This window comes from Barbus barbus (genome assembly GCF_936440315.1).
Source record: "Barbus barbus genome assembly, chromosome: 26".
Lineage (NCBI taxonomy): Eukaryota > Metazoa > Chordata > Actinopteri > Cypriniformes > Cyprinidae > Barbus > Barbus barbus.
In genome coordinates, this window is record NC_136754.1 from 27,949,374 (window position 1) to 27,976,710 (window position 27,337).

At 36.9% G+C, this 27,337-nt stretch overlaps 2 protein-coding genes across 4 annotated transcripts in view; one reads left to right on the forward strand and one right to left on the reverse strand.

The window, feature by feature from the left end:
- Positions 1-980: 980 nt before the first annotated feature.
- LOC306845722 (phospholipase ABHD3-like) lies at positions 981-18,050 on the forward strand. The gene is made up of 9 exons (XM_079378681.1): positions 981-1,316; positions 3,732-3,895; positions 8,410-8,592; positions 11,232-11,277; positions 11,915-12,027; positions 12,881-13,054; positions 13,979-14,027; positions 14,986-15,151; positions 15,277-18,050. The coding sequence occupies exons 1-9, from the start codon at positions 1,155-1,157 to the stop codon at positions 15,456-15,458; spliced, it is 1,239 nt and encodes a 412-aa protein (XP_079234807.1). The 5' UTR covers positions 981-1,154; the 3' UTR covers positions 15,459-18,050.
- Positions 18,051-21,223: 3,173 nt separating this feature from the next.
- Positions 21,224-27,337, reverse strand: part of LOC306846410 (GREB1-like protein) — a 58,535-nt gene continuing 52,421 nt past the window's right edge. For all 3 annotated transcript variants that reach the window (XM_079379781.1, XM_079379782.1, XM_079379780.1), the window contains exons 29-34: positions 26,341-26,509; positions 26,048-26,254; positions 25,817-25,958; positions 24,522-24,722; positions 23,755-23,893; positions 21,224-23,078 (exon numbers count right to left, since the gene is read on the reverse strand). In XM_079379781.1, coding sequence (XP_079235907.1) covers positions 22,915-23,078; positions 23,755-23,893; positions 24,522-24,722; positions 25,817-25,958; positions 26,048-26,254; positions 26,341-26,509 — 1,022 coding nt within the window. In that variant the 3' untranslated portion in view covers positions 21,224-22,914. The remainder of the gene's footprint in view (positions 23,079-23,754; positions 23,894-24,521; positions 24,723-25,816; positions 25,959-26,047; positions 26,255-26,340; positions 26,510-27,337) is intronic.

Sequence of the window (27,337 nt, forward strand, 5' to 3'; positions counted from 1 at the left end):
TATAGAAGCCCAAGAGGCGAAACTCAATAGAACTCAATAGCAGCAGTTGCGACCATTACATGACTGTATATATATATATATATATATATATATATATATATATATATATATAATATACAATTGTGTATAAAATGTACTTTTCACCTTCACAAATTATCCTAACATAGATTTTGAACACATTACACACACGTGAACATAAAATCAACCCACCTTTATGATTTTACTGTGAAACCAGGTAGCATTAGACCCAGACCACCAGATCCTCCTGTTAGCCCTATTGGTTAAGGGTCTCTCAGAAACCACACTCCAGTGGTTTGAGTCTTACCTGTCAGATAGGTCCTTCAAGGTGTCTTTGAGGGGTGAGGTGTCCAAGTCACAACATCTAGCTACTGGGGTGCCTCAGGGCTCAGTTCTTGGACCACTTCTCTTCTCTGTCTACATCACTAGGTTCTGTCATTCAGAAACATGGCTTTTCATATAACTGTTATGCTGATGACACTCAACTCTTCTTCTCATTGCATCCTGATGATCCTGATGATTGCTGCTTGCATCTCATCATGTCTAATAGACATTTCTTGCTGGGTGAAGGACCATCCCCTTCAACTCAACCTTGCCAAGACAGAACTGTTTGTGGTTCCAGCAAACCCGTTTCATCACAATTTCACCATCCAGTTAGGCACATTAACCATAACTCTGTAAATAATTTCTGTAATGTAGAATTTTGTTTTCATATGCATTTTTATTCCTCCATCCGTCATTTCTGTTTATATATATATATATATATATATATATATTTTTTTTTTTTATAATACTTGGAAAAAAAACAAGCAGTTAACAACGTTTCATGTGCAGGTGTCGTTCTTCTGCCGCTTTACATGTACTGTGTCTTTAAATGGATATTGACGCAATCCAATCAAACAACGAATAAGAAACGCCGAGTCGCAAGCCCCGCCCCCTCCGGCTTCCTTCCTTCTGCAGTTGAGTTCTGCCGGGTGCATTTCTCTGGGCAGCACTGACTCGCCTCGCAGAGCGCCACCCATCCTCCCGTCTTTAAACTCCTGTCTCCGTTCACCTCTGCATTCGGACGCGCATCCTTTATCCAGCTGCAGCAGCTCGAGCCTCTCAGTGGCCGGAACCGTGGGCTTTATAGGGCAATGATCTCACCGGAGCTTAATTTTTATTTATTTACGAGTGACCTTTCACATTACCTCAAAAACCAAGTTAAGGTCGGGCTCTTCGGCTCTGGGGTGGGACTCTCAGTGGTGCTCGGATTCAGCGCCGCTTATGCCTGCTACTACCTGCTCTCTGTGGCAAAGGTAAGGTGACTGTCTGTCCGTCCGTTCACGTTCATGTACAAATTAATGGCGTGATTCTGATGCTCGTGCACGCGAGGTCTGCCGGCTCATGATGTCATAATGCAAGAGGCAGAGTTACGTCATTGTAGTGCTGTCAGTCTCGTTCTTTGCACTCAGTGCCACACGTGCGCAGACTCAGAGCCGATATTAATGTCATAATGCACCTTGAAATATGCATTAAAGCTTTCTTTTGTCAAAAGAAGTCTTGTTCTACTCTCTTGCAGGCATTTTGAAACATGTGCACTTGTAAAAACAGTGCCATAAAATCACATTTCCCCATTTTTAGAGCTTAGACGGGGAAATACATTTTAAGGTTATGACACTGCATGTATTATAATCCACCAGTGCTCTAATTTTAATCGCACTCAACAAAACACTGATTTATTGCTAAATATTGATGCATAATAAACGTTTAGAAGGACAAACATGTCAATTGTTCACCAGAATAAAACTTGGGTGACTGTAGTCAAAGATTTTTAGTCACAATTTGTAACAGTAATCAAATATATCTGAATGGCACACACAGAAATATAAAACTATGCAAATATAAATTATTTAGCAAACAATTAAAATTATCATTAAAACGTATTCATAGGATATTCATGAAGTCACTCTGGACTTAAGATACTGAAGTTTCTTAGGCTTAAAAGTTTATTTTCTTGAAGTTTGATCTAAAAATGTTTTGTATTTGTATGTCACAATTTTATTCTATATTATAATAAGTCAATACAATACATTTATAATATGATATAAAATGATTGTATTATTTAATAATACATTTTTTTATTATTTATTAATCTTAATAATTAGAATTATATATCATATATTATGATTATTATCTTATATTATCTTATATTTATTATTATTATTATTATATATTTATTTTATCATATAGATTTGTAATATAGTTAATAATTATGTATTGTATATTATGATTACGATGATAACTGTTATTATACATTTACTAAAAAGTAGTTTAAATTCTTCAGTATCAGTATTCAATTTTAAATGAATGAATGAATCAATGAGTGTATGAATGAATGTATGTATGTATGTATGTATGAATGAATGAGTGTATGAATGAATGAATGAGTGTATGCATGTATGTATGAATGTATGAATGAATGAGTGTATGTATGAATTAATGAATGTATGTGTGTGTGAATGAATGAGTGTATGTATGTATGTATGAATGAATGAGTGTATGAATGTATGTATGAATGAATGAATGAATGTATGAATGAATGAGTGTATGTATGAATTAATGAATGTATGTGTGTGTGAATGAATGAGTGTATGTATGTATGAATGAATGAATGATTGTATGTATGAATGAATGAATGAATGTATGAATGAATGAGTGTATGTATGAATTAATGAATGTATGTGTGTGTGTGTGTGTGTGTGTGTGTGTGTGTGTGTGTGTGTGTGTGTGAATGAATGAGTGTATGTATGTATGTATGAATGAATGGACGAATGTATGAATGAATGAATGTATGTATGTATGTATATATGAATGAATGAATGAATGAGTGTATGAATGAATGAACAAATGTATGAATGAGTGAGTGTATGTATGAATGAATGAATGTATGTATGAATGAATGTATGTATGTATGAATGAATTAATGTATGAATGAATGAGTGTATGTATGAATGAATGAACGAATGTATGAATGAGTGAGTGTATGTATGAATGAATGAATGAATGTATGAATGAGTGAGTGTATGTATGTATGAATGAATGAATGAACGAGTGAATGTATGCATGAATGAATGAGTGAGTGTATGTATGAATGAATGAATGTATGAATGAATGAGTGTATGTATGAATGAATGAACGAATGTATGAATGAGTGAGTGTATGTATGTATGTATGAATGAATTAATGAATGAGTGAGTGTATGTATGAATTAATGAATGTATGTATGAATGAGTGAGTGTATGTTTGTATGAATGAATGGACAAATATATGAATGAATGAATGTATGTATGAATGAATGAGTGTATGTATGAATGAATGAACGAATGTATGAATGAGTGAGTGTATGTATGTATGAATGAATGAATGAATGAATGAGTGAGTGTATGTATGTACGAATGAATGGACGAATGTATGAATGAATGAATGTATGTATGAATGAATGAATGGACGAATGAATGAATGAGTGTATATGTATGAATGAATGAATGAATGAGTGTATGTATGCATGAATTAATGTATATATGAATGATGAATGAATGAAAGAATGAAAGGGGGGGGGGGGGGTTAAAGGAATGAATAGTTTGGCTGTTTTTCTATTTCACAGATATTTTTAACTGTTCTAGTTGTGCTTTCTGAGATAACCACCAGTTCCTTTGCTCTTTGTTTTGCAGAAACCCATACTGATAGCTGGAGGGAAGAAGTTTCATCAGTTCCTGAGGGACAAATGCCCCGTGGTCTCAGAGACGTACTACCCCACATTCTGGTGCTGGGAGAGCCGGGTGCAAACGCTGCTCAGACCCTTCGTGACCGCCAAGCCCTGGGTCAACTACAGAAAGTGAGTGCATTTCCCTCACTGTCAGAATGTGGCAAGACGACTGCTTAACTCCACAAAGCCAATAAATGCTTTCAAAGAAATTCACAATTATTGGTAATACATGATAATTACTCTGGTAATACAGGGTAATTACTCTGGCATCTTTCAAAATCAAACCATTTCAAAGACTTATGTCAGAGGAAGTGGTTGATCACAGTGCCAGGTTTGCTTTAGGCAGGAAATGAACATTTCCTCTGAACTTTGGTGAATATGTATTGTATGTAGCTCCTATATGTAATTTGCCGTTGGGGTCCATTAACGGTCTTCAGGTATAAGAAAGATTAAGCAAGAATAGCTGTCTGAAGGTAATTCTGCAGAGTCTCCTTCTGCTGTAACAGCATTCAAAATCAAAGCAGGTTTCACATTTATACTGAAGTTGCCACACTTTCTCCTCTTGAGGTTATGTTTTGCTTTCTTTAACATATAAAAGTGCCCTTGGTAGAGGATCAGAGAGCTTCTTTCAGCATTCATTTCATTGATTGTCTGATGCAGTGAGAGTGTAGCTCAACGTTCAGAGGACTCCTGTTCTCAGCAATATAAAGAGAGAAAGAGAGAGAGTAGCTTATATCAGCTTTCCTGTTCTAATGATCGCATGTTATGGGAATCAATACACTGATGCAAGTAAAGCGAGCAAGTCATATTTCAGCCCATAATCAAAAGTAACAAAAGAAATTCTGTTTTATATAAAGAAAACATAAATGTATTCAAATTAATAGTATGTTTAAAACAATAAAATAAAAATTAAAACATGCATACTTGCTTGAGACAGTAATATATATATTTTAAATCAGTAGCCTAATAAAAGACGTTTACATCAAGACAAGTGATTACTATTAGTTTTATATCTAAAATATATCTTTAAAGCACTTGCATATTTTTGCTCTTTTGTTGATTTTGATTGTTTCCATTGTCCTCATTTGTAAGTCGCTTTGGATAAAAGCGTCTGCTAAATGACTAAATGTTAATGTAAATATCTGTGGTCGTCTTATTATATGCCTCTCTCAGTTGTCCAATAAATTAATCAAATAAAGCCTGAGACAGCTGCCATATTGACCAACACAACATCAATTAAAGTCTTTTTATAAGCATTTTAAGAACTTTATCATATAGTTATTATTTGCATATAAATTTTATTTTTATTTGAATAAAAACAATAGATGATTGCTTGAGTTTGGGAAAATAATGCAAAAAAAAATATCTCATGCAGATTCACAGAATATTTTTTTTTCAAGCAGCATGAAATGAAAATAGTCTATTTTATATTTTATTATATATATATATATATATATATATATATATATGTATATATATGTGTGTATTAGATATATGTTATTGATCATATTACAAAATTAATTGTTTATTTATTTTTTTACGTTGCCATTTTTAATTAAAATGTAATAACTTGAGCTTACAGTGATTATTACTGTTATTCATTGTATTTTACAGTGAAATAATATATTTACAATAATAATGTTTTCAATAATGATAAATATCTTTATTTTCCCATCACAATACAGGAAATAAATCTCTTGCTACTTCCCTTACATTGCATCTGGGATTTTGAACATTGTTTGCTGCAAAAAATACTCAACGCTGGCTTGAACTCAGTTTGTTGGTGAAACAGTGTTTTGTGTGGTCAATGGAAGTGTGTTTATCATATGGTAGAAACTATTAGTTATTCAGTTATTACTGATTCAGTGCTGCAGTGCATCTCTCACTAAACCAGTTTAGAGGCTAAATCGGCCGCTGTGTGTTTCTGCTCAGAGATCAGAGAAGATGCATTCATGCAAAAACAGTATCATCCGCAGCACTATTCGACTCGTCACCTGCACTGCTTTTAACGGGATTGGAATCAATAGCTAATCCGGTTCCTCCGTCTCAATATGCAGCCGGCGTGAGAGTCTGAGTGAGCAAATCTGCTTATGGATCCTGCTGTTTGTGTGGAACGATCAAGGACAGTGTTTGAAGTCAAGGGCGTCTGAGTTTGACCGTCCCGGCCGCTACGCATTCCCGTTAGGAAGGAAGGGTGTGTGATGCATGCTGGGATGCACTGAATGCTCTCGTGTGTGTGATGTCATCCGTCTCTGACACCGCCGTCGACCTTCAGTGCCATGTGGTCAGGTGTGAAATTGGAGCTTCTGTTTTGGAAACAGAATGTCCTGGGAATACAGATCCAGACGGGACAGAGCATTTGATGTTGATTGTCAGATTGGTCTCTCACTGTCTGGCATTTTGAAAGGTGGGATTTACATGTCTATAAAAAAACTTTCCCACATTCAGAGTGCGGGGCCGTTCCTGGCGGCAGTGACTGCAGACAGACTTGGTCTAGAGTGCATATTTAATGTTGGCTCTGAAATTACATCGCACGCATGTAGCTCTACATGACGCCTGGTCTCTGAGAAAGCTAGCTGTAAAACAACACGAGAGCCCTTTGACACAGATTCTCTCCGCAGTGTCTCTGGAGGAGTCAGACACTTCCAGCAGAGTCATGATGAGGCCATATAAAACAACAGAAGAGTCCAGAGAAGTGGACTGTTTAACAATCAGTTTCTCATATACTACGATTAAATAAAAGCCTGAGGTCTGTACAATTTTTAAAAATGTTTTTGGAAAAGAATGTTCACCTTTTATGTTCACCAAAAGACTTTTATTTGTTAAAAAAAAAACAGTAATAAGTAGTAAAATTGTGTTTTCTATTTATTTCTGCGATGAAGAATTTTCAGCATCATTACTCCGGTGTCACATGATCCTTAAGAATAATGTGTATTCTGTTATGCTGATTATTTGCTCAAGAAACATTTCTTATCATTAACAATGTTGAAGAGAGTTCATTAGTGAATATATTAGTGATTTTTATTAACTGATGCTGATGTTAACAATAACATGTGCCATTGAAAACCCATGGTAGCCAAGCACAAGCGCTAATGTAGAGGTTGGAAGCAAGCTAATGTCCAGCAGGGGAAGTGATGTCATCTCAAAGCACAGGTGGGATGTGGCTAATGCCAGACTGCAGACTGACTTTGGCTTTAGACCTGAGAAATACACTGACCATATCCAACTATATCTCTGTTCACCACTTCAGCTCCACATAACGGACTTAAAAAAACAAAATGAAAAACACTAGTGTAAAAACAATTTTCACTCACAAATTGCTAGTAAATCTTATACATAATGACAAAGAATCAGCAAGTCATACATTAAATTAAGTGTGAATTTAAATGTGAAGGATAAAGACTGAAATAGCACTTTTTTGCAAAACATACCTCAAAAATATTTAATTTACAACTTCGAAAAATCATTTCTTTTCAGTTTCTAATAATTGTGCCATAATCATTTTATACTATGTTGTATGTACAATTATTTTAGTGTAGCAATTGAAGTTCACATTGCTAAAATTGTACCACATTTAAAGGCAGGGTAGGTGATTTAGTTTTTTTGTTATGCTGGTTGAAAGTCTCTTCACATTCCAATAGCAATCACTAAGTTAAGTGCTCTAAATGTATTTATATGTATTTATATCAGCTGTGGAAGGCGTAGGATAAAATGTTCATCCAATCAAATTCCTCGGTCCAAAGGCGACGATAGGCTGTCCTACCTGCCTGTCAACATTTGTATTTGCATCCCTCTGTACGTCATCAGCGTGTTTCATTACGCTATTGCAGACTGTGTGAGAAGTGAGTTACAACCGAGTGATATCATGCGCTTTGTACTGTAATGTTTTCTCACTGGAGGTAATCTGACAGCCCTCCACCAATGCCGTTTCTCATCGTGTCTCTGGTTAGCCTGTGCGCGTTCATGTGTTTTGGAGGAGGCGTGGCTTTGGAGACTGATTTTGCAGGGAGGGTGGGATCTTATGCTTTCTAAGCTACTTTGCTTTTGCTAGCCTCTCCGAAATCTCCTACCCTACCTAAAACATATATAATCAAAAATGAGTGACACAACAATAATGCTGATATGTCTGTATTTCAAATTTCCATTTATGCTTTATTTTTAATCAAACATCATTTTAAGTAGTTATGAATATATTTTACTGATATATTATATATTCTGCTAATATGTTTTGTTACAAATACCAAATATTTTATGCTCTCAGTCAGCTGCAAATTAGCTTGAAAGTGTTTTAGAGAATCATTTCAATCAGGATCTCCATCACTTTTACATTTTACATGCTTAAGCATTAAAGCTTGCATTATAAAAGCAAGGCATTTGCACAAATGAACATTATTTTGTTTGCAATTCAATCCAGTAACATTCACACTGTACATTTTTAGTGGCCGCTGTGGTGTGATACGGATTGCCGTACAACCATTGCACTGCCATGGTACTTGATGGTACTTTTGTTAGCTGAGTCACATTCCTGTAACAGTTTCTCTCTTTGTACTATTTATGAGCACTTAAGCTAGTATTAACACACAATTCCACAGTTTCACTGAATGTTCCTCTGGCTAAATTAAGCTGTTCTGTGTGTCCGGCAGTGAGCTCATTAGAGCACCAGATGGAGGCCAGATCTCTCTGGATTGGTTTGACAATGATGACAGCGCGTCCCACCCGGACCAGTCCACCCGCCCCACTGTGCTGCTGCTCCCGGGACTGACGGGCACAAGCCGCGAATCCTACATTCTGCATATGGTACAGCAAAGCCGGGATATGGGCTACAGGTGAGCAGCCTGGTTCACAGCCTTTAATTTAGAAAAGGGTCATGGGGATTCACAATGTACTTGTTCTCTTGACTAAGAATGCTTGTTATACTATGGAAACATGCTGTGAGTTTTAGAACTCAAAAATCCAGATTTACACATCACAGTCAAGCAATTTCCAGTCCAGTCACTGTAAAAAATAATAGCACATCAAGGGTTGCCAGGTCTGCGAATAAAACTAGCCCAAAACTATGATAGTTCACCCAAAAATTCTGTCATAATTTACTCACCCTAAAGTGGTTTCTTTCTTCTGTTGCTGTCAATAAACAAAAATCGGCACGCTGCCACTACTGCTCTCAAAAATAAGTTTATTTTATATAAGTTTGGCCAAACATTCATGTGATCGAGCACCTGCCTAAAGTTTTTGGATTTGCGCATATTATACCTTCTTCGTTTGTTTCTTCTGTTGAACACAAAAGTAGATGTTTTGAAGAATGTTGGCAACCAAGCAGTTACTGGTAGCCATTGACTACCATGGTATTTTTCCCCTTACGATGGAAGTCAGTGGCTACCAGCAGTTGTTTGGTTTCCAACATTTTTCTTTTGTGCTCAACAGAAGAAAGAAAGTCAAATAGGTTTGGATCAACTTGAGGGTGAGCATATCATGGCAGAAGTTTCAGTTGTGGGTGAACTGTCACTTTGGAGAAAAAAAAAAAAAAAAAACAATTCCAAGGGAAAACTGCCAACTTGGCAACCCTGAGCACATCTTTCCTCAACAAGACTGCAAGGTATCATTCTTGACAAACAGTGAAATCCGACCTATTTCTAAATGTTAAATTTTGAGTTTTTTTTAATCACATGTTCTAATTGTTCAGTGACCCCCCCCCCCCTAATTTAGCTGTCAAATGCAACCTAGTGGCACAATGACTCACTGACTTTAGAAGCAAGTTGAACAGATTACTTTTATTATACTTGTGATATTTGTATGGTGCTCTTGCATCCTTTTTATGACTTGCACTTTTGCAAATTTTCAATTCTTTAAAGCACATTACTATAGATAAATTGATGTGCGGTTACAGGTATGCTTATATCAGACATTTTACAATGGCCCATCACAATTTATCAGTTTTTTAATGCACAATTGTGTTCTCCTTCACCTTGAATTCTAACTGCACCTGTAGTGTACTTCAAAAGCAACATAATTTCTATTAGCTATTTTGTACCGCGAGATTCAGAAAGGCTTGAACCGATGCTTTTGTAAGCTTAATGCCACACCTGCGCCAGAACATGGGTCGCTGTGGTGCAGATCAATGCGTGCTTACAATACTCCTGTAACATCTTTGTCAGACTCCACTTCTGAAGCTGCCACTTCGTAGAGAGAGAGAGAGGGAGAGTCAACAAACAGCTGAGCTCTGTATTAAAGCCTTCAGGGATGCAGAAACGGGCATTTTCTCCTTTTGGGCATCTGTCAGGAGCTCATTCTTGTAAACTTCGAGAGGCGTGAGGCCGTGGGGGCTACAGCAGCTCACTCAGCATCTTTCTTTGGCCTGTTCTCTGCTTAATGAATTGCAGCTTTGACCAGCTTTGCAGCTTAGCTAGGAGCAACTTTCCATGCCGCAGCAGAAATCGGCCCACCAGCCGCTAAAGATACACTAACACATAAGCAGTGACGTGTGCTATAGATCTAAACTTTGCTTTGTAGCTGAGCATGCAAGCCTTTTATTTTAACCTCTTGAAGTTTCAAGGAGTCATTTGTGTACTGACTGATGGATGTTGAGATTTCTGCTGTTTAGATGTTGAAATTACCAATCAATAAATAAATTAGCATGATTTTTTAAATTATTTGAGAAGAAAGAGACAGTGGAGTGATATGTGAAACTAGTGTAACACAGAGACAGTGGTCTGTTATACAGTTTAGCATTCATTGCACAAAAATATTTGACCTAGTGAAACTGGGGGGTTATTTCCCTCTTCAAAGCTCTCGTGTGCTAGGAAATGACTGAGTTCACAACAGTTATACACATAAACTATTCATATAATTTGGTCAAGGACATGACTTTGAGATTCAGTAGAATCTAATGACACAAACACTGTCTCTGTGTGTGAATACAGAGGATGTTAAGGCAAGCATCACTATTACTATTATTTGTACTTGAACAAGCCTCTAATTATTTGCTACATAACTCATCAACGCACCTCTTTTGCTGCAGATTTATGGGTAGCTTGTTTAGGTGAGGTGTGTTTCTACTTTTCTGAATTATTGATGGGCATTAATACAAGTACATTAATCTGTTTGCTGTCTATTTAATGCGCTTATCTCAGGTTGTGATCCCTAAAACACTTGTGTAAATGTAAGAATTTATTCATTTAGCAGATCACTTTATTAGTCGTTTTTATCCAAAGCGACTTACAAATGAGGGACGTACTTCCTTAAACTATCTTGTTTAGAAATAGACCTTTTCTATTTTTTTCAAACTTATCAGTAAGAGTGTGGCGTAGTGATATGAAACTATAATGCAGTCACCAAAACTGGAAGTACTTTATACTTTATATAAATGAATGAATGCCTTTAGAACATGTCAGCCAATCAGAATCAAGAATTCAACTACAGAAACTTTTCAAACTGAACTTTTTTCTGAATCCTTTCTTGTGTTTTTCAGATGTGTGGTGTTCAATAACAGAGGAGTATCGGGTGAAAAGTTACTGGTAAATATAACCTTTTATCTCTGTTTTGGTTCAGTAACTTAAGCCAAAATGTTGTCACGTTAAGCTTTGGCACAAGCAACACACTTCTGTCAGCTTGAATATATTACCAAACATATGTATGGCGCTTGAGTCATTCAAATTGAAGTTATGTAATATTTGTTGTGCAAATAAACTTTGTATACAAGAGCCTGTCCATAAATCCTTTCCTCTGACTCATGAACTTAGTTGGAATTCAGATGATAATGTTTTTCATCCAACAGAAGAGGCTTAAAATCCCTGCAGTAATACTCATGTCAGAGAGCTAGTAATAAAATGTTTGAAGAAGTTGAGAATGTGTTCATAAAAAACCTTTGCAGATGCATAATATTGTCCCATAGAAATATATGTAATTGTAAGAAAAATACATAATATTTAGTCAAGTTTTTAGTACTTAAAGCACAAGAAATGTTTTTATTCAGTTGAAATAAGAGACTTTAAACAATCAGTAAATCTTATGAACATGCTTGATCCTTATGGTCGATGGTCATGAGGTTGTAAGATTCCCGGAGTATGAATACAGATCTCTGGTGTGTGTTTGTGTGTCTGGGGTTAGAGATATGAGCTCTCTCTCTTATATCCTCTGCTCACTGTGCTCTAGACGCCTAGGACGTACTGTGCAGCGAACACAGAGGATCTGGAGGAGGTCATTGAACATGTCCAGCGGACCATCGACAAAGCTCCGCTCATGGCAGCTGGGGTTTCAATGGGCGGGTGAGTTTAACACACACACACACACACACACACACACACACACACACACACACACACTCACTAATGCACACACACAGAGGCTTATCCTGCCCTTAAATGGGAATTCAGCTGCTATGATCACACATCACATACCAGCACACTCTAGCAGTGTTTTTTTCCACTGATCAGAACTGTACAGTGCCTGTAATTAAGAGAGACAGCGTGCAGTTGCCTGTGTGAAATACTCCATTCAAAAGTTAGTCAAAAATAAGTGTTTTGTAATTGAATATATGTGAATAAAATGTAATTTATTCCTTTGATTCAAAGCATCATTACTGCAGTCTTCAGTGTCACATGATCTTTCAGAAATCAAAGACTGTTATTGAAATATGAAGCCTCCGTGTATCTATGTGAACGAGTGCTGCAGTTTCACCTACCACACATACTGTACTTCATTAATACATCATCTATTACAAATATGCAAAAAGGAAACAAACCCATACACGCCTGAAACATTGCTGTTTGCATAAAAAGCATTATATAATGATATTCATTCCTGACATGTATTATAAAGTTCCCCAATTTATGCTTTGTTCATGCATTTATTTCCCCGTCATGTGATGCAGATGACATTTCATTGCCCAGAGCCTCACAGCTTCATTTCACCCTAAATTTATATCTGGTTTTAAGTAAAAGCTGAGTCGGCAGCACAGCGCTCTAATCCACTCCGTCTTACAGAAAGAAAAGGGTCAGCTTCACACAGCTTACGTACAAAAAACTAGCAGCCATACATATATAATGTGTGTGTGTTCTTGGATATGTTAGATGCTATGTGTTGTAGCTGCTGTAGTAGCTAAATCTTGACACCCTGCAGGATGATGCTGGCGAACTATCTGGGTCGGAAGGGCTCGGAGGTGCATCTGAAGGGAGTGGTGGTTTTCTCGGCAGGCTGGGATGTGTTTGAGTGCACGGCTTCACTGGAAAAGCCCCTGGACCGCTTCCTCTTCAACTCCTACCTCACCAGCTGTCTGCAGGCATCCGTGGACCGGTCAGTGGGGTCAGAGGGGGATAAACCCAGCTTAATTCACCACAGTCAAGTGTGTGTGTGTGTGCGTGTGCGTGTAGTCCCGCAGAGGACATCGTCCTCGATTGCCCCCCTTTTTGGCTTTGATCTCTTTTTGAGTGTTACCAAATGTGCCAAATAAGATTAAACAGAATTGGTTACGTATTTTGCTGAAGTACACCAAGTTTTAGAACAGGACATGGAAATTAAACTTTGCACATTTGGGGCTTATTCTATTTTAATTAACTCATAATCAGCTTATCGGCAACGTGCAAAAAATGCAATGGTGGTACCATGCTACAGTTGTGTTTGATATATACCATACTGAACGGCTGCTTGAAATAGAACACTAGCGTACTACTCTTACTATATATGTAGTATGCAGTATGCTGTGCACAGTATGCACATTTCTGCTTGCATATAATAACCGAATGACCTTCCATGTTTGCAACAAAGCACACTATACTAGGTACGCTATCCCACAATGCTATGCGATCAACTTGACCTGCCATTTGCAGGGTTATGGATCAGCCAGAATTAATATCAACAACAAATCTGACGTATCTTTCATTTAATTGGCCAGCTAAAAGTTGACACGTTTTTACACAAAAGTAAATTAAAAGTTTTGTCAGGGATAACAGCTTGCAGAATTAAACTTGCACTGTGATTCTTGTAGCATTTGGCGAGCAAGTGATGTAATTATACGTTTCTCCAAATCTGTTCCCATAAAGAAACAAACTCCTCTACATCTTGGATGGTCTGGGGGAGAGTTCATTTTCAGAAAATTTTCATTTTTGGGTGAACTATTCCTTTAATTATAAAGCATGTCACGGTTATAAATACTTCTTGTTTACATAAACATTATCCCAAACCGCCAAAACCTGACATTTTCCTCTTTTCTTTTTGCAGTCACAGAACCGTTCTTGAAAAAAAATACAACATAGACCATGTGATGAAGGTGAGTCAGTCATTCTGACTTCTACAATATTGTGTCTCATTTGTATGGAAGCATAGGTGTAGCTAAATTCAATTTGAAATGTAAAATGGCAATGTGTTTCTGTATTTAAATTTGCATTTTCCCATTCATATGTGCAACATTTAGTGCAAAATGAAAATGAAAATTCAATTATATCATTGAAATGTGCCATTTTATACACTAGTTTTAATATGCAATTTAAAAACACATTTTAAAGCTTTATAAGTTGCAAAATGAAAATGTATTACCCCAATTGATTAGATATGTTTAACATGTCCAAGCAAAAACTGTAGCAAAATGATCATTTAAATGCTGTTTTTCCTAAATGCATTTAGACTTAGGGGTCGGACACTTGGGATTGCATTTGCATCATAATACCGTGTGATAATTGTAGCAAAATGCAATGAGAGTTTCAAAATGCATTCTGAGCCAAAGGTGCAGCAAAAGGGTAGCAAAACGGTGATTTAAATGTCTTTTATTTTACTTAAATGCATTGACAATTACATATATGACGTTTCAATTGCATTTTCTTGAAATACCCCGCGATGAATATAGTTTAAGTCATTGTGGATTTGAAAATGCGTTCCGAGCCGAGCACGCCCCCTAGCTGTCAAGCATTACGGCAACAGGACGCACGATAGGTCAATATTCACTATTAACCAAACGTTTTTCACCTCTCACCGTTTACGCTCGGATTGATGCACAAAAGCAAACAGTGCTATTCTACACTTATTTACACCGTGTCTACATCGGACGCCACAGTTGTCACTGATTATAATGGGTTCAATGCTGTCTTTTGCCATGCCGCTCGCGTCAGGTGTAGACACGTTGCCTTATTTTGCATATTACATTTCAAATTGAATTTTGCTACACATATGCTTCCATACATTTGTCACATGCTGTTAATGTAATATTTAGTAATATTGCTTGTATTCCACAGGCTAAAACAATCAGAGAGTTTGATGAACGTTTCACATCCATCATGTTCGGTTACCCATCCAATGATGAATACTATCTAGACGCGAGCCCCATTCACAAGATCAAGTGTGTGCAGGTGCCAATGCTGTGCCTCAACGCAGCGGACGACGTCTTTTCCCCCAATCATGGTGAGTCGGGTTGCGTGAGAGATTACAGCCCATTATTTCCTTATTTTTAAGAAAATGTGACATTTAGGTTTAAGGCTGAAGTGAAAGAATCTACAATTTGGTCCGTCCATGTCTTTCCTCTCCAGCCTTTCCGGTGGATGCGGTGAAGCAGAACCCCAATGTGGCCCTGCTCATCACCTGTCACGGCGGCCACATTGGCTTCCTGGAGGGTCTGTGGCCACGGCAGAGCACCTACATGGACCGAGTCTTTCGCCAGTTCACCAATGCCGTGTTTGAGGACGGCAGCAGTCTGGATGATCTCCACTGACCTTCTCTTTCCATTCCCTCTACAGCCATGAGCAAAATAATCCGTATACATTTCCAAAATGAAGTGCGCATGTTGACTTGAGGGCCAGGATTGTTAGTATTTTTTCATTTATTTAACTATTTCTTTTAGTAGTTTTAAGCACATCTCTTTTATTTGCATTCATGGAAGAGAAATTCTTCTTAGAAATTCTTGCACGTTCCATCCGCTCATCCGTCCATCCTTTGATGCACTTATTTGTTTCTTAATTGCATGTCTGCGTATGACTCGCTTAATTAAGTATTTCTAAATGTGATTTAAGTAAACATCCATCTGGACCACTGAATCATGTTACTCAACATGAATCCACATGAAGATGAGATTGTCCAGAAAAACAACAAGCCTTGAAACCTATCGGGACAATGTCCAGGTTCACCACTAAATCAAAATATAAAAATGTGCGTATATGTGTTCGCAAAAAGAAAATAAAGCTTAATTTAGAAATACCAATTCATTTTTAATTGTAACATTATTCTCATGACAATTAGGTACATTTCCCCTCATCCTTTTTGCATATGATGTATCATTAAATTATTAATTTCAAATAGTACCATGATTTAGTACCTTGCAAATGCACATTACCCCCCCCCCCCCCATTTAGATAATTGATATTAGATGTTATCACATTGGACTAAAACTTGCTGACTTTGCTCACACAGGATATAATAACTTTCTTAAGTATATTAGATGTTTTTGCCCCCCCCCCCAAAAAAAAAGTTCCCAAAAAGGACTAAAATTGCTTATAAATATCTCATTATGCTATGTTGCTGCCAAATATTGGATTCAATCTTTTTAACATCTTGTTTTCTTTCAATCAGTACAGTTTTTGCATTTACGTTTGGAACCGATTGATTAAAGGCATCATTGATCTGAGCTTATGCACCTCTCTCTTTTTTTTTTTGGAGGTGAATAAGTTTAATTGAACGTTTTCCACTCAAAACCTGAGGTGCATAAGCTCTGAACAATGAGGCCATTTCCAAGAAGAAATACAAAACCTGTGCTAATTAAAAAACAAACAAACAAACAAGCTGGCAAAAAGATTAAATCCAATATTTCATGATAATACTGCATAATGACAGATTTCCAAGCAATTTAAAAGGCTGTTCAATTTTGGACTGGAAACACTAAAATAGGTACAGCATAGGTTCGCAACACAGAACAAGGGTTAATTGTCATGGAAATAATGCAAAAAAAGGTCAGTTTCTTTATGTAAAAGACCTGGAGATGTCTGATGAGTTCTTGTCAAATTGCACTACTGTAGAAATGGTTGTAGCAAGAATATTAAAGGGCGTCTGAAAATTTGTTACAGAGACTTTACTTCTAATAATGATGCAAGATGCCATAAAACCACGTCCAAGCAAAGAGGTCACAGTCCAGCAACACATTCTCATTCATTGGTTACCATTTCAACCTAAAACATGTCCGTGACCAGTTATCTTCAACAACTGATGTGCTGCATCCAGGCCATATAGTGTTAAGAAAGGAAGACTTCACTATTATAGTATCAACTGAAGTGTAAAGCCAATAGAGACTCGTCATGTATTTACAGACAGTATCCTTCCAATTCTTCACTGACTTTATGTTTAAGTATCTTAAATGTCTGTAGCACTGTAGCCCACACAGACTAACCCCACTTACTTTGTGTTTTTAGGGCAAGAAAAGATTGTATCATATCACAGTTTTTATATATGTACCGCATGCACTTTTTCTCATTCATTACTGTTATATTGACATTGACTAGTTCAAACTTGTAAATGAATCATATTTTTTGACTAGGAATGTGACAATTGCACTAATTTTAGTTGAAGTGTAGCCCTGTTAGTAAAGTGTGTTTTCTTGAACCGGACAGACGTGGCTTTAAGGATTCTGTGAATGTGAAAATGACTTGAGCTACTGTTTGTCTGAACTAAAATAAGCTTGCTTTGAATTTAATTCAGGCTCAAATTGCTTTTTATATGACGGCGCCATTGAAATCCTACCCACAGCTCCTTAAATAATCTAAAAAATGAGAAAAAACAAACACAGGAGCAGTCAACAGTTGTGTGAGAATGATAGGAATAGTTCAACCCAAAATGAAGGAGGTATGTATGCCATTGTGATGGCAGTGGTTTTACAAGGAAGCTCTTTTTAAATGATGTAACTATCTATTCCCGAAGGGATTTTCATGGAGGAATGACATGATGTCCAGAACTAGATGTTAGTTATTGAAACTCCCAGCCATGTGTTGTATGGCGGTGCTGCTTCATATTGCGCTTCTGTCCGCGCTTCAGGGCCCGTGGACTCTAAAAACGCTTTCCTCTCTGCTTCCCATCCTGTTTCTGAGTAGCATGTGTCTTGAGTAACTGTACCGACATGCATCACATAACCTGTAGCACAACAGACATGTTTTTCCATGAAGACGTCTTTCCTTTTATAGATTTATAAAAGGATTGTGTATTTAACATGTGCAGCAATAAGATTTTAATACAAGATCTATGTCTATGTAGAATAAATATATGCACATGTACTTGTATGGATTATAAGTGCATTTGTGGTCTTAAATAAATTATGGAATTCAAACGTACAGTTTTTTAGTGATGTGGCAATGATTTAATTATGCCCCTGTTCACAGTCAAAGGTCATATGAATACATCAAATGAATACAGTATAAAATAGATCCATTTTTATTATTTTTTAACAGATAGGAAAACAATTCAAAGTCATAGGAAGTCAAACTAAATGTTATGTTGTTTTTATTTATTTATTAAATAAAATTGCAAACTCTTTTACCCCAATTTGGGATGTCTGCATACAACCTAAAATCCTGATTTATGTGATTTGTTATTTTCCAGCTACAAGCATTGAATCACCTTTAAAACTAAATTAACATTTGAATAAAATCCTAGACTATAGGTTCAAAAAAGAGTAACGGGGTTGATATTTCTTTAAATTAATCTGCGACTCGGTAGAGAATCGTTAGTTTGGGATTGCTTTTTAGTTATTTCTGAACATGATTTATAGTCAAATATTTGATTGCTCATTTTTCTCATAATATCGTAACAGAGCTGAATATTTGCGCTTGACTTGCTGTAGTCAGCAATTTGTACAAAATCTAAGAAAATTAAATTACTTATTATTATTTTCTAAATGATTTACTTCATCCTGTCATGCTGCAGAAAATATCATTTAAAGCAAGACACCTCATCAGGAGTAAAAAAAAAGTTGTTATATTTAAATAAATAAATAAGCAATAATTTGCATACATTCCCAGAACAAAAATCTGAACATTGGATAAATCCAGGTTTAAAATTCTTGTTTTATTTTGTGGAAATATTAAGGTTACGGAATTTTGGAATTCTTTTTATCATTCTATAAATTGAAAAATACTGTTATTAGCCACATAAAAAGTTGTATAAAATCAGACAAATGATAAATGAAAGCCCTCTATATTAAAAAGCTTCGGAAATACAGTACATGAATAAATCTACAAATTGTGGATAACATAGATCAAGTGCTTTTTGGATGCTTTCTTTTGATGTTAAATCCAAATAGCAGTCTGAAATCTGACCAATGCATGAAAGTACCTTCAAAATCACAAATATGCCGTCTGAACAGCTGCGAGCATGACTCGCATATCTATGTCCGTGCCGATAAACTTCAGATGAACTTGATACAGACATTGTTTGGAGGAACTTTGACCCACATTCCAAGTCCGTTTCTGTTTAAGTCTCATCCAGACTAGAAGCTAAGTTTATAAATGCATAGCATTTCTAGCAGTCTGCTATTATAATCTCATTATAAACATCTGGCCAGATGGAGAAGTATAGTTACCAAGAAGATGAGTGTGACATTAACATTATCAAAATATCGGGGAAGTCGTGGCCTAATGGTTAGAGAGTCGGACTTGTAATCGAAAGGTTGCGGGTTCGAGTCTCGGGCCGGCAGGGATTGTAGGTGGGGGGAGTGAATATCCAGCGCTCTCTCCACCCTCAATACCACGACTGAGGTGCCTTTGAGCAAGGCACCGAACCCCCAACTGCTCCCCGGGCGCCGCAGCATGGCTGCCCACTGCTCCGTGTGTGTGTGTGTGTGTGTGTGTGTGTGTGTGTGTGTGTGTGCGCATTTGTTCACTACTCACTGCTGTGTGTGTGCACTTGGATGGGTTAAACGCAGAGCACCAATTTCGAGTATGGGTCACCATACTTGACAATACGTCACGACTTTACTTATATATGTTTACCTCCGAGTGTTTATGTACAACATAATGTTTCACTGAAAGAAAAATAAGTGGAAATACCATGTACTTTGGAAATACAAGGCCATTACGAAGCCATTACTTTAGCATGGTACGGTCAATGTGCTTTTTTTATATTCAATTCTTTTTGCTTCTGCAGGATACATTTACTGCATATATTCAGCCTTGTATTATTAGCCAGTACATCTGTTTCATATATCTGCATCTCAGATGTATCTAAGTGAGGAAACTGTGAATTTGTGTGTGTTTGGGCATGTAAGTAGGGCATCTGGGCTCTTCTGACTATAATAGGATGTACCAAAGCATCAAAACACCGCCTGCCAGATTTATTTTGGACTCTGTGGTTTACACTTCACCCGAGCGCCTCTCTCGAAAAACACATGAAACCACCCACAGGCTTTCACCTTTGGCAGTCATCATGAGGATATCTTGACAACCGGAGTGGACTGATAATGTGTCACACTGCTTTAACGGGGTTAAAGTTCATTACTTCTCTTGGGTTGAACCGTGGTGTGATTTTATACAGAGTCCTACAATATTGAGGACAGAGGTGACTGTATACAGGGTTCATTATCGGTTGATGATTGATCTCAGCAAACATATGAGCCTGTGTTATGGAAACAGAGCATTATAAATGTGTCAGAACAGCTTATATCCGATAAAACACAGTACGGTATCATAATATACAGTGCTAACTAGTTACAGTAATAATATTACTTTGTGCAGTAACTAGTAGTGTAACTAATTAGTAATAATATTAGTTACCATCCATGAAACAGCTCGTTACCTCAACCCACACTGATCTGAAGTCTAATATTCCTAGTAGCGCTGTCAAACGCTTAATTGCGATTAATCACATCCAAAATCAAAGTTTTTGTTTACATAATATGTGTGTGAACTGTATAACTGTATAAATGAATGCACACACATGCATATGTATATATTTAAGAAAAATATGAAACATTTAAATATATGTATATATGAAATAAATTATATGAATATATACATGTAAATACATTTACAAAATATATACTGTATGTGTGTGTCTTTATATATACATATGAATATGCACAATACACACACATATATATAAACTTTTATTTTGGGTGCGATTAATCGTTTGACAGCACTAATTCCTAGATTTATTTTCATAAGTTTCAGTCGCACATGAAGTCACCAGTCACCGCCACAAGCTTGGAATATGGAAAAGCATACATTCAGCGGATGGAAATATTGCCATTAGATTGATTTTGTCAGGAGAAAAGATGATCTGAACACTGAAGTTGTAGCAATACACAATACATCCCTCTGATCCTGATATAAAACCGTTTTAGAAAACTTATGATTTCTTTTGATAAAATACATCATGAAATATTATTGTATATGGGTAACAGAGGTGGTAGCTTCAAGCTGCACATGACAATTAACAAGATTAATGTAAGGTCATGGTTTCTACATTTTTGACGTCAGAACGTTTCACACAAACACTATAAGGTTGTTGATAACACTTTATTACATTCATTTATCTCAACAGCAATAAGAACATTTTTCTGAAATCAAATATTTACTAAACCAGTAGATCACGAGGTAGATGATTTCAAATGGCGCTACATATGTTCAGAATATTCACAGCTGACAGCAAAGATGCAAAGATTGTGAGAAGCAAATTGCATTATTTATGTGCACATCAAATTATCTACACATTCAGTTGTCCAGTGGGTCTTTGGCTTTCTTCATCATTACGGGAACTGATGCATTTTATTCTAAACACTCCAGTTGGTTCATAATAATGTAAACCAAATATTTGTTAGGCTTTACATTAGTTCATTTCTAATACATCACCTGTACATAGTTTCAAGTGTGCAAAGCTTTTGGTGATGAATTCAAGGACTTGACCTAGCAAAGCATTCCTGATATTTCAATGATTATCACAGTCCAAGAAGCTTTTTCAATAAATAAAACAATCCCTCAAAAAAGGGATTTATTGTTCTAATTTTAAATAAATCACCCGAAACAGAAACTAATGGGTCCTAGGTAGTTTCTTTGTGCCATGGAAAAAAAAAATCAGTGACACATACGGCTCAAAGTGACTCTTCAGTAAAACTAGCCATGAATTCAAAGTGACAAAAAGTCTGTCATATATATTAATATCAGCATTTCTTAAAATGTAAACAAAGCTTCTTCTTTTAACATCCAAAAGGTCCTAAACACCAAAAAGAGAAACCAATCCAGAACATTCATCTTGTCAAACATACCATATGAGCTAACTAGCTAGCAAGGTAGCTATCTTTATGAAAAGGTCACTGTTTTCCTGTTTCACTGATATTAATCATCTCTTCTGGAGTGGAGTTTGGGATTGTGTCATTGGCATCAGGGTTACTTAAGGCATTTACAGTGTGCAACTCCAAAACATCCCCGGCTACTTCAATAAAGGGAATGTTTCACTGATGATGCTAACTTGAAACAACATGACCTTTTAACTCTGTGGTTAACACTTGAGCTATGTACCAACTAGCATTTACAATCATAAAGGACATCAGCACACATCGGCTGATTCAGGCCGGAATCGAGAAGATCATAAATGGCTTTCTTGAGCGGAAGCTGACAACATGAACTTTGTAACCTCGTGGGTCCATTGCAACGCCCAAACTTGGGCTGAGGAGCTAGGAATGTATTTTGGATTACGTCAGGTAATATCTTTGGCAAGATTATAGAAGATTCTTTGTCTTTTTACATTGATGACATTGCACACCTAAAAGCATCATGAGCTGTCGTGCGAGCGTCCAGATCGAGGAGTTTATAAGTCTTTGGTGGACAGCGTTAATTATGAGCAGTACATAAAACAGACAAGAAGAAAGAATAGCAGTAGAAAGTCCTTTTGTCTCCTGACAAAAAACCCTGAGATCATATGTAGAAGGACATAGCCTTCGCAGTGTCCTTGCGTGTTAGGACACGTAAAATCACCAACAAACAAAGTTTTTCCAAAATATAAAAAAGGGAAACACAAAATCTATATCCAGCACAGTATCTGTCATTTCTTCAAAGTATCTATCCTCAAACATCGTCTGAGGTAGTGCTGAACGGATGAGAATCTCAAGTCTTATTCTCTTCAGAAGCAGTGATGGAGAGTTGGAAATGATGCTGAAAACATCTTCTCTGTGTTGCAGGGAAATGGAGACGAGGAGATTAGATATGGCGGCCGGTGAGGAAGTAGAGGGGACGGTCCTCGCTGCAGTTGGCCGTCTGAAACTCATCCCGCAGACGAAACTGCCACTCATCCTCCAGCTCCAAACGCACAATAGTCTGACGCAAAGAGCTCCGGTCCTGACAGATCACGCACAGCGTGGCGCCTGCAGGACGAGCGATAGAAATGATGATGATTTACATCTTCTTATAAAACCACAGTGTGCTTAGAGAGGTGTGCTGTTGCTGTTCTGATGAACTTTCATATTTGATATCTATGTGGAGTGGCATTTTGGACCATTAAGGTTACACTGTGTCCTGACCATTTTGAAATTAGAATTTGCAATTTTAGTTATAAAAACAAGGTTTTCTGTTTTAGATTATAGAAATTTAAAGGTTTAGGATCAGTAAGATTTTTCTTTGAAAGAAATGTTACTTTTATTCAGCAAGGATTCATTAAACTGATCAAAAGTGACAGTAAGCCATCAAATCAGTATATTAGAATAATTTCTGAAGGATCATGTGACACTGAAGACTGGAGTAATGATGCTGAAAATTCATCTTTGCAACACAGGAATAAATTGCATTTGAAAATATATTCTAAAAAAAGGTATTTAAAATTGTAATAATATTTCACGATATTAGAGTTTTTACTGTATGTTTTATCAAATAAATGCAGCCTTGGTGAACAGAAGAGACTTCTTTCAAAAAAACAAACAAAAAAACCTTACGGACCCCAAACCTTTTGGACTTTTTGATAGTGTAAGTGTGTTTTGGATTATTATCTTTAATATATATTTATATATATATATTCATATTCCGGCTGTAAGGACCCGGCCTCACCTTTGAGGAAGTTGAATTTCTTCAGGAGGCTTGAAACGACAAAGGAGTCACACAAGTAGAGCAGCAGCCCACTGAACATCACCCCCTGATGATCCACATTCACTGAGTGCGGCCGAGAGCTCATGTAACACGTCTGAATCTGTCACACAAAGAAAATGCAACAAATTAAATTACTTTTTACTGACTGAACTAATATGCAGAATATAAACAATCAATACTGTGTTTCAAGTAATTGTTTTCATTTTCTGACTGTCAATACTTATTCAACGATTCTTAAAGGGATAGTTCACCCAAAAATGAATATTCTGTCATCATTTACTCACCTTCAAGTAGTTCCAAACCTGTATGAATGTCTTTCTTCTGCCGAACACAAAGGAAGACATTTTTTGAAGAAAGTTTGTAACCAGGCTTTTTTGGGGCACCATTGACTTCCATAGTAGGAAAAAAAAATACTATAGAAGTCAATGGTGCCCCAGAAGTGCTCTGTTTCCCTCATTCTTCAGAATATCTTCCTTTGTGTTCATCAGAACAAACACATTCATACAGGTTTGGAACTACTTAAGGGTGAGTAAATGATGACAGAATTTTCATTTTTGGGTGAACTGTCCCTTTAACTGTTGTTATATGAAAAGAGCTGCATGAACATTCTTCAATAATATAATACATATAATGTAATACTTCAATAATACATAATAGCACACAGGTTTGGAATGAGCAAATAATCAAAACATTGTTTTTGGGTGAACTATAGAGTCATTTATTTTTACCTGTGGGCCGAGGTTGAGGTAGCTGTCGATGGACAGCACGGGGTTAGCTCTGTTACAGAAGGCTAGAGGAAAGAGACGGTGGCTACAGGACTGCAGAAACGTCTCCAGCAGGAACTGAGCCGGCGCAGACAGCAGCGTGTGTTCACTGTCCGGAGCGCACACATACTGAGATGCACACACACGCACCGGGGTCTCCATCCTCTGCGGCACAAAAGAGATGCAGGGAGAGGGGGGTTTTGAGATGTTAGACTCTTCTTTACAAACTGTAAAAATATTTTTACGGTCCCAGAAATGTGAATAAATAAATGTAAAATAAATAATATGCTGATTTCCTGCTCAATAAATATTTATTATCATTATCAATGTTGAACACAGTTATGCTGCTTAATATTTTTGTGGAAACTATAATGTTTTCTTTGGGATTCTTTGATCTTTGAAGTTCTAAAGAGTAGCATTTATTTGAAATAGAATTGTTTTGTAATAACAAAAGTCTGTAAGGTTACTTTTGATTTAATTTAGTGCATCCTTGCTGAATGAAGTTATCAGTTTCTTAAATTGAACCTTACTGACCCAAAACTTTTGAATGGTAGTGTAATATAATACATTGTTTAATTATAGAAACTGCACAAATGCAGACATACATTGTGAATGTAAATTTTAGGATGAAATAAAGTCAGAAAGAGTTGAGACAATTGCATTTAAAATGCATGAAGTGTGTAAAATGCCACCATCAAAAATGAGTGGATTCTCAGCGCCCACTAGTGAATGTATAATATAACTGCAGTTACCATTAAAGGGATAGTTCACCATGCAAGATGTAGGTGACTAAAGGGCTTCTCACACTGTGCTTAACCCCAGGTTATCATCGTTCTAAACACCGCTTTTAACCCTGGGTAAAGAAACATTTCACACCTGTAATTTGAAAGCGGTGTTAGCACTGCTTTTTACCCGGGGTTTTACCCGGTGTTAACCCTGCATTGCGGTGCTAAGTTTTTTTCAGTGTGAAATGGAGCAGTGTTTGCTTGTTGCTGTTGGATGCTTGGCAAAAGACAGCCAATCAGAAACTGAGCAGCGAGGCTCATGTCATGCCAGTAACAGGAAACGTGTGTCGTGGAAGATGCGGAAAAAGCCGTGTAAAGAAACAAAAAAGTCACCTACATCTTGGATGCCCTGCGGATAAGCAGATAAACATCAAATTTTCATATTTGGTGAACTATGCCTTTAACTCTGCTAACAAGCTAATATTAGTGTTTGAAGCAGGCCTTTCAGCTCTGAAGGGACATTATGAAGCTCACCATGAGTTTGGGCTTGATGAGGAAGTCTTTATGTCCTCCGATGGGGATGTGTTTCTTCATGATGCTGAAGTGATTGAACCGGCAGAGCAGAAGACCGCTGCTGTTTGCCCTCAGGTTAAAGTCCACTTCTTCACATGTGAACCTACACACACATTTACACTGTTAGACTCTACTGGTGCATTATTCATAACAAAACTAGATGATCTTCCCTCTCAAAGTGCAAACTCTCACCGGTTGAGGTCATACTGGACGTTCTGGGTGAGGTCGACGTTCAGCATGATGAGGTCGTGGAGGTGACAGCGAGAGAAAGGGCTTGTGGGAGCTTGAGAAGACAAACCACTGCTCCATTTCCGCAAGCCACACATGGCATAAAGAGAGATCTTAGGAGTGGCCTCCATGTGCTGCAGGACGCTCTTCAGTGACACGTTCATCGCCTCACTGAGAGAAAGACAGAGGATCCAGAGATGTTAGACAACGAAGATGTTCCAACAAATCCGTACAGGGATCCATTCATCATTACATACCTGTTGCCCTCGGGTCCAGGCTGATGGGCGTTCCACAGGACGCAGGAGTCGTCCATCATAACGATGAAGGGCCACACGTCCTGTCGTTTGACGCCCTGCTCCTCTTGCCTGTTCCTCTCCAGCTCCAGGTTGTGGTAGGACAGCTCCTTGATCATGAATCGAGCCGCTCCTGAAACGCCACATCATTACAATCAATCACAACAAGGAGGAACTACGGAGGCTTGTTTCCGCCACTGAATAATAATAAAAATATATAATTTTTTCCTTACAATTCAATTTTGTTTCTCAGAAATGTGGGATATAATCTCGCTATTCTGAATTTTTTCTTGCAGTTGCAAGTTTATATCCTGCAATTCTGACTTCTTTTCTTTGAATTGTTAGATATAAACGCAATTCTGAGGATTCTGAGGAAAAAGTCTTATATTATTTTCTTATAATTGCCAGTTTATCTTTCTCAATTCTGAGAAAATAAGTCAAAACGGCAGGATATAAATTCACAGTTGCAAGAAAAAAGTCAGAATTGTGAGTTTATATCATGCAGTTCTGACTTTGTAACTTGCAATTGCGAGTTTTTATATCTCGCAATTATTATTTTCTTTCACTGCAATTGCAGTTCATATCTTGCACTTCTAACTTTATTACAAGCAATTGTGAGTTTATATCACAAAAAAATCTGAATTGCAAAATGTCAACTTTTTTTCTTTTTTCCTCAATCGCGGAAACATTATGGATTCAATAAAAACAGGAAAGCCAACAATTACTGTCATGCAGTGGCTGATAACAAACAAATGTGCATTATTCAAATAGTATACTATTTCATCTAAATAAATTAAATAAAGCACTTAAAACCACATTTAATCCTTTTAATTAATCACAACAATTTTAGTAATATTTTATTTACTCTTTAAAAGTACTATAAATGCCTAAATGTAAATTTGAGCAGCAATCTCTATTATCATTTTTGTAACAATCTTAAAACCTACTGTAACAGCTCAAG

What these genes read in the sequence shown, in the direction of transcription:
- LOC306845722 (XM_079378681.1), top strand. Translation starts at nt 1,155, where the DNA reads ATGATCTCACCGGAGCTTAATTTTTATTTATTTACGAGTGACCTTTCA. An exon ending in GCTGGGGTTTCAATGGGCGG is followed by an intron (nt 12,028 to 12,880) that starts GTGAGTTTAACA and finishes GACACCCTGCAG; the next exon opens with GATGATGCTGGCGAACTATC. An exon ending in ACATAGACCATGTGATGAAG is followed by an intron (nt 14,028 to 14,985) that starts GTGAGTCAGTCA and finishes TGTATTCCACAG; the next exon opens with GCTAAAACAATCAGAGAGTT.